Source organism: Diachasmimorpha longicaudata, chromosome 9 (assembly GCF_034640455.1).
Source record: "Diachasmimorpha longicaudata isolate KC_UGA_2023 chromosome 9, iyDiaLong2, whole genome shotgun sequence".
Taxonomy (NCBI): Eukaryota; Metazoa; Arthropoda; class Insecta; order Hymenoptera; family Braconidae; genus Diachasmimorpha; species Diachasmimorpha longicaudata.
In genome coordinates this window covers 5527773-5540488 of record NC_087233.1, presented here as the reverse complement: position 1 = coordinate 5540488, position 12716 = coordinate 5527773, and the positions used below count along the sequence as shown (strand labels likewise).

Genomic DNA, 12716 nt, shown 5'->3' with positions numbered 1-12716 from the left:
ACGTCAGTAAATTATTCGAAAGAATTAACAATTGGTAACTTGGATAAATAAACAATTTGAAATTCCAGTGCGGTCTCGTCTTAAAGGATAAAACATGCGGTTGACTTTCGGAGTTTTACACTTTTTTTTATGATTTGGTATTTGAATTAAAAATAATGAAGGAACATATTTTTTTATTTTTAGAAAAATCAAGAGAGGGAGAGAAGGCAAAAATCGCGCATAACTCATCAATTTTCGCCAAAAACTATCCTCCATTTTTCGCAAAACAAAGCGTCATTATTACCACAAATGCCTCGAGAAATAATCATTCTTCGCATCTCTCTATTGGCAATTTCACCAAGAGAATTAATTACCCCGTTCGCACGACGCGTCCACCCGATCAGCGAAATTACAGCACATGGTAATGAAATTCATTCTCGCAGTATCACCGAACTCATCAAACGGAGTAGTACTGGGCGGTAATTAAATGCAGGTAATTTTCATTTAACAAATCATCCCAGGACTCAACTCAGACGAAGCATTTATGTAAAAATAAATTTAAAAATATTCAAAAGCGTTTTGATGATGAAATTTTGAGACTAGAATTAGAATTTTCACATTTCCGAGTGATTATGCGGGAGTCCCAGTTGGACAATATTAAAATTACTTTCGTAAAATGATGATGAATAACGTATAATGATAATCGAGGAAAAAGGCGCTCATGTTTCCGTATTGTAGTAATAAGTTGTTAATGGAGAGAAATTCCTACCTAAACATAATGATTATGGAAAAAAAAAATTATAAAAATGATAAGTGTATTGACAGTGGCGAATGGTCATGATTATCCTGCCCATCCCTATCCCTAAGAGTTTCAGATGATTATGATATATAAATTATAAATCCAGTGCATATACTCGTGGATGTACATGTACAGTGTAAAGGATGAGTTGTTCATATGTACAGTTTATTAGGATTAAACAAAGGAATAATGAATAATCGAGAGAAGTAAATGAAATGAAAATTCAATGACATATATTGAAGTTGCGTAAAGTACATTCGGCAATTGGGACGTGCACCCACTGCTCCATAAAAAAAAAATATTTTAGTTCAGTCGATTGCATTTCAATTTATTTCAGTATAAAAATAATATAAATAATAAATCGATTCAGGAGCAGTGGGTGCTCGTCCTTTATTTGTCTTGTATAATACCTGTGAATACTACGACTTAGTTTAATCCTATCTTAGGCTAACGATATAAGAAATAAAAAATTTATGTTTGTTCGCATTAAGGGAAGATAAAGTGTACAGATATCACATTTTTTTCGGTTTATTTTGTGTTTTGCTGTAGTTATTGATAATTATATGGATATTAATGATAATAATAACTATGATTAAAAAATTGTTTTTGGAATATATTTTTTTAACTTACCTCCTTCAGCAGTTAAGTCGTGAATTATTTATAATGGCTATTGGTGAAATAAAAATTTCTCTTTATTTGTAATAAAATATCAAATTGGCAGTGGTTTCATTTTTTTTAATCTCATATTTTAATAATAATAATTATAAATACTACAGTAATCATAATAAATTTCTCTCTCATAAGTAATAAAATAATAATAACGCACAATATTTTCATAAATTTATACTAGCGCCACCGTGGCCGGGGCGTTGTCGGTTCAGCATTTACTTTTACTCATGCTTATACATCGTATCCCTTTATCGATTATAAAATAATCGATTATTAATAATCGATATTTTCAATAAATTGGCCATGCAATTGACCCGTGAGACATAATACTTTCTAAAATCGCCTTAAATAATGAATAATTGATTAAGAAAACCATCGGAATAAAAATTTTTCTTTATTAAAAAAAAAAATAAATCAGTGGTGCTCTAAGTTTTATACAAAAACAATATTTTATATCATTATTATTGATATTATTTTTTTGGTTCTTGTTATGGTGATCCATGCTGCGAGTAAAATAACGCAATAGCTGGATCTTCATGCTCAGATGTGATTAGTATATCTCGAAATTTATCTAGAATCTGGAGCAACTGGGACCTGCGTATATTCTCGAAATACATAATTTCCTCGAGATGATGACCACCGTCGAAATAACCGAATCTGCAGAGTCGATCTAGCAGCATGATGTCATCAGATGGAATGGGAAAATTTTCAGATCTATACTCGAAAATACCGTCCTCTTTGGGAAGGGTTATTGATCTCTCGATTCTCATTTCGTTTGGAGTGGATTTTGGTGTGTTACTGAGACTCCAGCTGCTGTCATTTTCGGTAACTCCTGTTGGACTGGATCCTTCCTGGCTGAGGGTCTCCTGGAAATTCTCTCATTTATTTATGTATAATAAACAAAAATTGGAAGCGATCGATATCTTTTCAATCAAATGTAAATTGTATGACTTTCCCACGATTTTCCAGCATTTACTCAAAATTTTAACCGTCGCATTATAACCGAATAATCATTTATTTCAGAATTTCGAATTCTCAAATTAAGCATCAACAATATATTGTTGAACATTTTGTATTTATCTCCCGGGTTTATTTATTCCTGGATTTATTTTGTATTCTACCCTCCACTGCCATGAAAAACTTCTCTGATGGAACAATTAAACTCGCCTAATGAAGATTGACTATCCATTTAATTAAAGGGGTGGCATTCGGAGTTGTGAGTGGGCACTTTGAAATTCCATTTATCTATTGTAAAATTCAATTCATCTGCATTCAACTGAAGTCCACATACATTTTCCATTTGCCATTCCCCCCGGGACTCTGTTAACTAGGGTTTAAAATCGATGAGGCATTGTTTTCTTCGGCTTTCTCAATTTATCTCTCCTCGTAGCACTCAGCGTTTTAAAAATAATTACTAAACTCCTGTCGAAAAATTTGGAGTTAATCGTTACCGAGACAAAATCAATTCCAACTGGTAATTTGATCAATTGCTGTTTTAAAGAGGATATTCCAGACACATGGTTCATCCTCGTTGAATATTTCATTGGAGATTTTAAGCCCGTGGAATACGGGAGCTCTCTGAATTTCACAAAATCCGGTGCCTCATGGAAATTACCTCCAGTTCAACATTAATTCATAATTCCCTCACTTCCCCTGTATTCTACTCAAGGATATCCAGGTACTTGATTTTTTTTTTCGTTGAAATCCTATTCAACATTCGCAGTTGAACATCAAAGCTTTCCAGTCCCTTTGACAGAAGTTACCGAGGAATTTTGCAGTGATTTTGTTGCTTAAACTTTGAAAGACTGAGCTATGCTCTTCATTTTGATTGAAAAAAGTTCGAAGGCCTGCTTTAAATAAAATCGAAAAATCCTTCGTTGTGAAAATTATCTCTGTATAATTCACCCTGAATTTTTAAAATTTACTTCTACTTTTTTTAAATCATCTAAAATAAAAAAAACTATGAGTGACGTTAAATTTCCCTTGGAAATTCATATCCACAACGTGACAAGATCAATAATTCATCGAATTATCTTATCACTCATGTTTTTATAACGTGTTTATTCATAATTAATCTTACCAGAGTATTTCTGCCGTGATCCGTGGGCATGTATTGCACATACGTATGCAACTGTAATAACAAATGATGTCTCAGCAGCCATATTATTATTTTAACCAGTTGCTGCTGTTGTTGAGGTTGATTCAGGGGATTTAACTTCTGGCTTATGGAAGTTGGAAGGGAAAATTCACTAATGACCTGCAACAAAATTCTGTATTCGCCTCTGACCAAAACCGTCCTCAGTTCTTCGATGAAATAATTAATTACTCTGTAAACTGCGATAATTCCAGGAGATATATTTTGAGAATCCGTTGAGAAGATAAAAAGATCAAAAAAATCATTTGTCAAAACATAATTTCATTTATCTCTTAATTTTTTTTCCGATCAAGCAATCAATTCCTTCTGAATAGAATTTCGATGATGGATATATTTCAAATTACGTGCAATAATTCATTGAATTTAGCCAAAAAAGGCAACTAATTGAATCAGTATCAGAAAATGTCACCAAAAAGAATTAAAAATCATGTATGACAATTAGTTCTTTCATTCAGTAAATTAAACTCAGAAACTGATAAAAGTACCTGCAGCAGCGACAATCCCGGAAATTGATCAGCAAAAGCCTCCATCAGTTGATTGGAAATCAATGCGTCTGGACATACAACATAAACATTACTCTCGCAAAGAGGATAAATTATAGTTGCCTTTGCCCAGTACACGAGATGCCCAGTCAACTGAAAGACCTGTGCCAGCGACAAATCCGAATCAGCAGCGAGTGTTTGAAGGCTCTTCAGAGGATTGTACATTTGGATCAATCGCCTGAGTGCTGGTGAGGCATCAGCAGGCAGTGATTCCAGGAGATCCAGGGGCTCTATGAGTAAGAGAATGCCATGATATGGTCGCAGGCTGTCCAAGCATCTGTCTATTGTCTCGGGATTCATGATATATCCTTTTTTGTGGGACTGGTGGACTTTTTGGGGCAAGCAAAAGCTCACTTGGATCCACTTATTTATCATAAGATCGACGAAACCCGAGGTGCAGAGGCTATTGAAGGCTGATTTCAAATCTCTAGCAAGGGAACTCTTCTTCAGGATTAGCTCGTAGGGGTTCTCCTCACAGTCACTTTCCTCCTCAGATCTGAATCATTATTTATGACTAGTCTGAGTGATGGGGTTTTTTGGGCTGTGGGTATTATTAAGGGCTTGAATTTTCAGGGTAAAATAGGTCTAAAACGTAGAGTTTCTAGTAATTTTCCATTCTCGCAAATACAAAATAGAAATAAATTAATAAAGTGGTTATAAATTTGTAAAAATTCTATCTCCAATAACTAGAACTACTCAGAAGACTAAAATGAAATTCTATTTATGGAAAATTCCACATATCACTGACAATTTAATAAAATTTTAAATCGTCCAACAGCGGGAGAACGGGAATCACTGGCACATTACCCTCGATATACAATTCATCATGAAGTCAAGGATACCCATCAAAGATATCCAAAGTTTCCATTCTCGAAACCCGTCATGATTAATATTTCACAGATGAAATCCCTCAACCCGTTCCACCCCTTCAGACTCCTTATAAAATATTCTACAGTTTATTCTGCCTCCAATATCCCATCACTTCCCCCGATTAGAACCCCTAATTTATCAAGAGATCATGAAAAATTACCTCGTAGCTATTTCGTCATGCGTAAGAACCATAATTTTAATTTCACTCGATAAAAATCCACATCTTTTCTCCTCATGTCGCAATGCTATTCCCAATCTGCAATAAAAAGAAAAACAATTCAATTCTGCAAATATTCCCCACGTGTCGGCAGACAAATCTAAAGTAATTTTTTTGTTTTCATGCAAATTGTCAGTCCCTGACCTCTTGCTCAGATCGTAATAGCACTTGACGACGGAATGATCGGCCTGGGCTTGAAGTGCAAATACAACATTGAATAACATTGACGAATTGGTTTCTTTCAGTCCTCTGGATGACAAAAGTGTTGGATGCCCAACGAATCTCACGTTATTTACTTTTAATTCAAATTTCATTTCACATAGCTCCGGTTTAACCGCAAATAGGGTTGATAATACTTCATCAGGAAGTCCAGTCAAATTTCCATTTGTTATGTTTGATGTTGGACATGGGAGAGACTGCAATGGCAATTTCATGACTGAATTATTTTATTGTTATCGAGGAGGACAAATCAACTGCCAGTAATAATTTACTGGGTTTGGAAAGCCATGACTGTTGTATAAAAAAATAATTCTAGAATTGGGGTGAAAAATTATCAAATTAATTGATCCAATTCTATTTATCACGAAAAATTGTTTTCCTGTCGTCGCAAAATAATTTTCGTGGTTAAGAAAAGCACGAAATTTTTTGGCAGAAGCTTTTTCCTTCGCGGTGTGAAATATTTACGCTTCAAAATTCTTTTCTGCTAGTCCAGTCTAATTTCCATCTTTTATATTGAACATGGGATAGACCGCAGCATCAATGCGAGTGGATTATGCAAATAATTTCAGTGAGAAAAATCGGAGTGATGATATTAATTTACACGGTTTGGGCAGCCATTTATATAAAGTAAAAAATTAGCCTAATGGAAAATATCCGCGAGAAATGCACTGCCGATTGCTTTTAAAATTCGAGCGAACCGAGTTTTTCATTTGATTTATCCATTTATTTTATGCAGAGTGGAACGCACACATGGATGAGGATTTAACCAGGCCAATTAAAAAAATATATCCCTCGACAAGTGAAGGCAAAATTCGCAATTCAATCAGACTAATATCGCACACCGACGATAAAAAAAATATAAATGATTGGAACCCATAAATCAATCAATAAATAAATTCAGTTGACTATCCCTTCATTAACGATATTCAATCAACAATCATTATTTTGTTGTTGATAAACAATTTAAGTTAAATACTCCAGAGTTTAATTAATGTATAAAAAATGGTAGACTCTCTAAATCTCATCAAATATCGACTGATTCAATTAATAAAAATACTACTAATGACAATTATGATTACAAAAAAAATAAATAGCCTAATCGAAGGCAGCAATAATTAATTCCTTCAACATTGAATAAAATATAACTCATGGAAAACAACGATCGACGTTCATTGAATAAATAAAATGAAAAAAAGTATTTTTGCAGATTTTTTTAGGATAAATCCAACATTAATTATCATTAAGAACGTGCGAACAATTCTAACCTGCAAGAGATCCTCAGCGATGATGAGTGAATATGGATTCTTCCTCTTAGTGAAATGACTGGAATCCCTTTCGTGATTAGTAGCATGTGGATACCTGAAGAGCATCCTATCCCCCTTGCTGTCACTCTTAACGAGAATAATACTCAGTGGATTGATCTCCATATCCTCCCCAGTTACGAGCAATCTCCGAGTGCCTGGCAGCTTCTCAGATTGGTACGTTCATATTTCACTGTTATCTTGCTCCAATTCCCATAAACCTGCATCAATAAGGAATACCCCCTTTAATCACTCCAAAATGCCAGATGCCACGTTAATTTCACCGTTGTCAACATTGTATCTGATTGGAAACGCCTTAATCAATGTAATGAAATTAATCAATGCAGTGAAATCTGCAACTCTAAAAATCCCATAACAAGGGCAACCTCAATTATTCAATCCCACATCATCCGTCATCATTAAAAACCTCCAACTGTTTGATAAGCAACCAAACAACTTCCATCTCACCAAAACCTCCCAGACACATGACCTCCCCACAATTACAACCTCCAACATCCATCACCACCTCCCATTCACCATCCAGCAATCACTCATCAACAACAATAAACCCCTTCCCCCAATAAATCAACTCCAAAAATTCCATACAATGTTCAAAACCCACCTAGACCACATAACCCTCCAATCATCCAGCTCTACATCATTCTTCATATCACTCATCATCGACCTACATGACAAAACACCAAACAAATTCACTGATAAATCACGAATAAGCTCACATTATCGACCTACGCAATAAAACCCTCAAACAACCCCACCGATCACCTCCAAACTCAACACCGACGAATATCAACCCCCTTCCTCCAATCAACCAACCCCCAACCCACCGTAACCCCCAAAAAAAAAACTCCACAAACCTCACCCGTGTCATGTTCAATATCCCGTCCGTCTCACGGTTGTTTGTATCGAAGACAGATCGTTGAGGTTAGGTTGTCCCGACAATTGGCAATTCGTTGGCTCCTTCTCTTTGTCCCTCCCTCCACCCCCCTGCCGCTCGAAAGGCACCGGTAAAGCCGTTTCTACCACCGTCGGCTGGCAGTCGTCAGCTCCTCGCCACCAAAACTCTCACTCCGGGGGGTCCCAAGAGGGGTAGGGGGGCGACGGCGGGGCGAGGGTGGAAGGGAGGTGCCGGTGAAGAATAGTGCGAAGACACAACGCGGGTGAAAATTCACAAGAAAAATCCCACCGTCATGGGGGGGCGGGGCGGAGGGGAAAGCCAGTGTGACAAAGTGAGAAAGCCCTATTATTCCTGAAGTGAGAGGGCGATACTGCGCGCGCAGGTGGCGCGATGTGCGGTGCGTCAGAATCAGTGATTCCTGTCTCGGGTGCCCGGGAGAACGTATAGGGCAACGAGACGACACACACGCGCATCACTTTTTTTTATTTATTTCCTCGAGAACGTAAGGGTGATTACGTTTTTATCAATAATAATTGTATTATTGTGATGATAATGGGGTGTGTTGGAGAGTGTTGACGATTGCTGGAGCCATTTGATTGTGATTTTCAGTGGTGATTTGGGGAAAATTTGGTGGAGACATTGGACATCAGGAGATATTGGTTTTTAGCGGTAAAAATTTTTGGGGGGTGGGTAAGGATTTTGGGGCTTCGGGGGGGGTTGACGAGTGATTTTTGGGGATTATTGCTGAGGTACGAGGGGAAGAAGAGTTTTGGGGGTGGATATGGGGCGGTGGGATCCACCGGGTCGGCTCCTTGTGGCCCTGACAGCGGTTCTACTCACGTTTTGTACGATTGGAACCTGGGGAGAGGAGCAACTGTCCACTGAAGGTGAGTTTTGGAGATTTGTTTATTTTGGGAAATGGGGGGGGGGTGAGGGCGAGGAGTTATGTAATTTTTTGGGGTGTCTTGGGGGTTTGGGGGAAACGTGCTCGAGGGGCGTGGAGAAGGGATTCGTTTTGAGATCTTGGGGGATGGGGGTGGTGGAGGTTTTTTAGGGTCCATTGGCCCTGGTGGATGGGGTTGTTCGTGGGGTTCTCGGGGACGAGGGCTCCGGGGTCTGGGGGTTACTGCGAGGGTTAGAGGGAATTAAGAACGTCGGGTCGAAGGATCTGAGGTGATAATTTTTGGTAGAGGACTTCGGGGGTTGGGGAGGGCTGAAGTCCTTTTGGAGGGAATTACTGTCTTCTTTCATTGGCTTGAGATTTTTCTTTATGATGAATGTGGTAATTAATTCGATTAGGGACGGGCTTCCACTGCTGCCAGGTCAGTCTACCGTGAAGGTGAAGATTTACATTGTATTTTGTATTGGAGTTGAATTAATTAGATTGAATTGATTAATTATTCAATTGTATTGCGGCTGTTGAATTATATCGCTTCATTTTAAGAAGTGATCTGATGGCTTTATGGGGACTACATGAAAACATCTAGTATAAACATAAACAATGACTCCTGGTGAGAAAAAACCGAGAGTTCTTTGTCGACGGATGAAGATATTCTGTTGATCTGGGTGACCGCTTTTTAGTCTAGTAGAGCAGTACGTAAGGGTCAGGCGTTTCTTTCTCGTGCCACTTTAAATAAAGATCTAAAGAAAAGCTAATCCACTGCATTTTTAAATTCCTTTTGCTAACCCATTTCCATTACTTGTCATTACGTGCTATATTTCTTCGGTTTACTTGAACGATAATGGAGAATTTGGGAATTGGAATTTGTCTTTTGATTTCCTCCTGTCATGCAATGCCAAGATTAACGTTTTTTTTTTTCACGACGTGCGATAAAATATTTAGGTACCTTAGGGAACATGACCAGATCCCGAATGAATAGAAGGTGCCACCAGGTGCCTTTCAATGAAAAATCTTCAGTAAAAAATCGGATAATTTCGTCTCCCAGAAATTGGAAATTGTCATTTGGGTTTTTATTTATTTATTTTCGTATGGTAGGACCAGTAATTTTTTTCATGACCTAGAGTAGAGGGTTTGGGGGCCTTAGGGGGCCTGATCAGGGCCCGAAGGAATAGAAACCTTAAGCTACGTTTAGCTGAGCGAAAAAACCTTCGGTAATAATAAAAAAGTAGAAATATTTCGGCTCTCGTTGAGTTCACGAAGGTCAGATTATTTTTGGGGGAACAATTGCCCGGTTTCATTGGCTCAGAGATTTCTTCCACGATAATTATGTAAATCAATTCGATGAATGGACGGGTGTGATCGATATAATCGGTTCATTCTACCGGAGATGAAAATGATTCATTAGATCTGTCTGAAGTGATCGAAAAAAATTTGAAAAATAATTATTGCCGTCAGGTACTCGGAATCCAACGACGCACCTTCCGTGAGAACCTGAATATGGTGAGGTTTCAGGTCTCTTTGATTTACAAACATTAGATTGATTTTTCAATCGAACAAATGCTCCATTTTACGAGAATATGTAAATTAATTCGATCACCGGACGCGTTCGAAGTTGTCAGTTCACTCTGTCGTCGTGATGGAACGTTTGCATTGTATTTATTTCGCTCGACTTGGAAGCAATTAAAACCCGTTTTTTTAATTATTTCTCGTGTATCGACCCACGCGAACACTAATTTTTCGTTGAGGCTGTTGTTGCGTACACGAAGAGGAATATTAAGTAAAAATTATGGAACTCAACTTCAATTACCGATCGTGGAAATGACTAGGGACATTTGAGTCAGGGAAAAATTACGGAAATGTTCCGTAAATTGTTTATTACCGTCATTGTTTAGTTCCGTCATTTTTACCAAATAACAAAAGTACTGAAGATCAAAATTATTATCCTAGAAGGATTTCTGAAGTTTAAAATATATTTCTCACCCGAAAAATAAGATCTGGTTTTGTTACCTTAAAATTCTGGAAAAATACCCCTTCACCAACCGGAAGGGTAACTTTCACCGCCAATTTTTACGGACTAGAGCATTTGTATGGTACAGTAAAGAAGAAATAAATGGAAATATAACGGAAAATTCACTTTTTTTTATTACAACCGAACGGTAATTTCCACTGGAAAATTACTGGTCGTGTGGAGTGCCCGAGAAGATACGTAATTTTCATGGAATATTTCCCTCCCTTCGTGATAGATACCATAATTTTACTTCACGATAGAATGACTCTGTTATATTTGACTCTCTCAACATCGAGATTATTGTTTTTGAAGTGAATACATTTTTTTCCCCCCCTTTCCGCTCTTCATTTCCGCATCCGCTGTCATTGTAGCGGACAGTGAAGCCGACGGTATCGAATTTATCCCACGTTCCTCCCCTATTTTGTACGAGGGTGAAATAACAATTCAACGTTTTTCTTGAGGATTTGAGACGTAGAGGTACATTTCGCACGATTTACGGGGGATGTATTCTGCTTAGAGAGCTTGAGTGGTGTGCTGTGACTGTCCACTTGCTAAATTTATCGCTCGGTGAACTTGAAGAACGGAATATAGTTGCAATGCCTAATTAAACTAGTCATATTTATATGTTTAGGCGGAGGGATATAGATCAGTCATGATATTTTGAGGGTGGATTGCCACAGATGTAGCCCACAACTTCCGGATTCAAATCGAATAAAAATCAAAATATGAAACTATAATTAAATCAACAAACTATTTAATATATTCAGAAGAATTAAATAACTGGTATTTGAATATTTTATTTCAGTAAATTGCAAAAATACATGGGGATAATTTTTTTTTAATTACGTGCCCGTTAAGTAATTTACCAGTCAAAATAGTATTCCGTAAAAATGACGGAACAGTAACGGATTTCTTCACTGAACGTTCCATTATTTTTCTCGAGGGTTCTAAACTTTTTCCTGAATTTTTCGTAATTTTTACCGAATAGGATTTTGACTGGTTAATTATGGAAGAGGTGGGTAATTAAAAAAAAAAAAAATTCTCTCCGTGAACTCATTTAGGAAAATAATTCAATTGAATAATTTGGTGGATAAATGACCTTTACTCAACTTCTCGTCATATTTGATCGATTTATTAGTATTAAAGTTCGTCTGCAATCGATTAAAATTTCGATTTTTTCGCAAAATGGAATAATTTCACGTTTTCTTCACGCCACGCCATTATCGTTTGAAAAGAAATCGCTATATCATTCATGAGAAATACATCTTGAGAACCCGTTCCATATACCCGGGTATTCACAGAGGAGAGGGTGGTATAATGGCCGGGCCTTTTTTACCATCAATAACTCGAGATTGGCAGAGTGTAATTGAAAGATTTTTTTTTGCAAATATATTTATAGAGAAGCGTTGGGAAACCACAACACGAGGATCATGTGAGTGTTTTCATTATCGCAATTGAACGCTAACAAACGTTATATCGCATCTAAAGCTGATCCAATTGCCAGAGTAAAATTAATTTTTTAATGATCCAAAATGGCGGACTCGATGGAAATAGGGCGGCTGTCACAGACGTTGACATCCAAACCGTCTGTTCCCCCTTCGGTCCCAAAAATCGCATATACCAAATCCCGAATTGAATCGAAAATCTCGCAGTTCTCCCCCGCCTCTCTCTCATTCGCTGTCATTTATGGCGCGCAGTTCAAAACTGTCGTAAAATCCCGGAACATTAGAGGAGATTTCTTGACAAATTGGGTGACAAGACAGGAATGTTTGGAACTAATCAGGGGCCCAGTTCAATTTCTCCTCGTTAAACTCGAATTTCCGAGTCGTTGGATGGAGTCTAATGTCACTTCGCTGTCGATAGACGTTTTCCGGAGGAGTAAAAAATATTCTTTGTTAATGAAAAACGGGAAAAAAATGTTATTGAGATAAATACGTTTGCAACACAATTTTTCATTCCTCCAATTACATAAACAGAGATCAGGGATGATAGTTCATGGAACAATTAACCGGTCTTAGAGCAGGTGGTGATGGTAACCGAGAACTGCAGCGGGAGGCGAAGCTCTAATTAACGTTAACACAGCGCTGAGCTTTTCCGGGGAGAAATATGGAATGGAAAATGTTATAGGAGACTAGATGAG

At 37.4% G+C, this 12716-nt stretch overlaps 2 protein-coding genes across 12 annotated transcripts in view; one reads left to right on the top strand and one right to left on the bottom strand.

Moving 5' to 3' along the window:
- Positions 1-1822: 1822 nt before the first annotated feature.
- The window catches only part of LOC135166141 (GATOR complex protein NPRL3), a 48492-nt gene continuing 37598 nt past the window's right edge, over positions 1823-12716 (bottom strand). For 4 of the 9 annotated variants that reach the window (XM_064128177.1, XM_064128179.1, XM_064128180.1 and 1 more), the window contains exons 4-9: positions 6716-6972; positions 5376-5647; positions 5175-5270; positions 4088-4640; positions 3528-3704; positions 1823-2313 (exon numbers count right to left, since the gene is read on the bottom strand). In XM_064128177.1, the coding sequence (XP_063984247.1) occupies positions 1936-2313; positions 3528-3704; positions 4088-4640; positions 5175-5270; positions 5376-5647; positions 6716-6877 (1638 nt within the window). In that variant the 5' untranslated portion in view covers positions 6878-6972 and the 3' untranslated portion in view covers positions 1823-1935. Of the gene's footprint in view, positions 2314-3527; positions 3705-4087; positions 4641-5174; positions 5271-5375; positions 5648-6715; positions 6973-7373; positions 7589-7626; positions 7922-12716 lie in introns of those variants that run through there. The other 5 variants (XM_064128176.1, XM_064128175.1, XM_064128183.1 and 2 more) reach the window with 5 other exon arrangements.
- The window catches only part of LOC135166113 (low-density lipoprotein receptor-like), a 33962-nt gene continuing 29631 nt past the window's right edge, over positions 8386-12716 (top strand). For 2 of the 3 annotated variants that reach the window (XM_064128118.1, XM_064128119.1), the window contains exon 1: positions 8387-8554. In XM_064128118.1, the coding sequence (XP_063984188.1) occupies positions 8449-8554 (106 nt within the window). In that variant the 5' untranslated portion in view covers positions 8387-8448. Of the gene's footprint in view, positions 8555-12716 lie in introns of all 3 variants that reach the window. The other variant, XM_064128120.1, reaches the window with a different exon arrangement.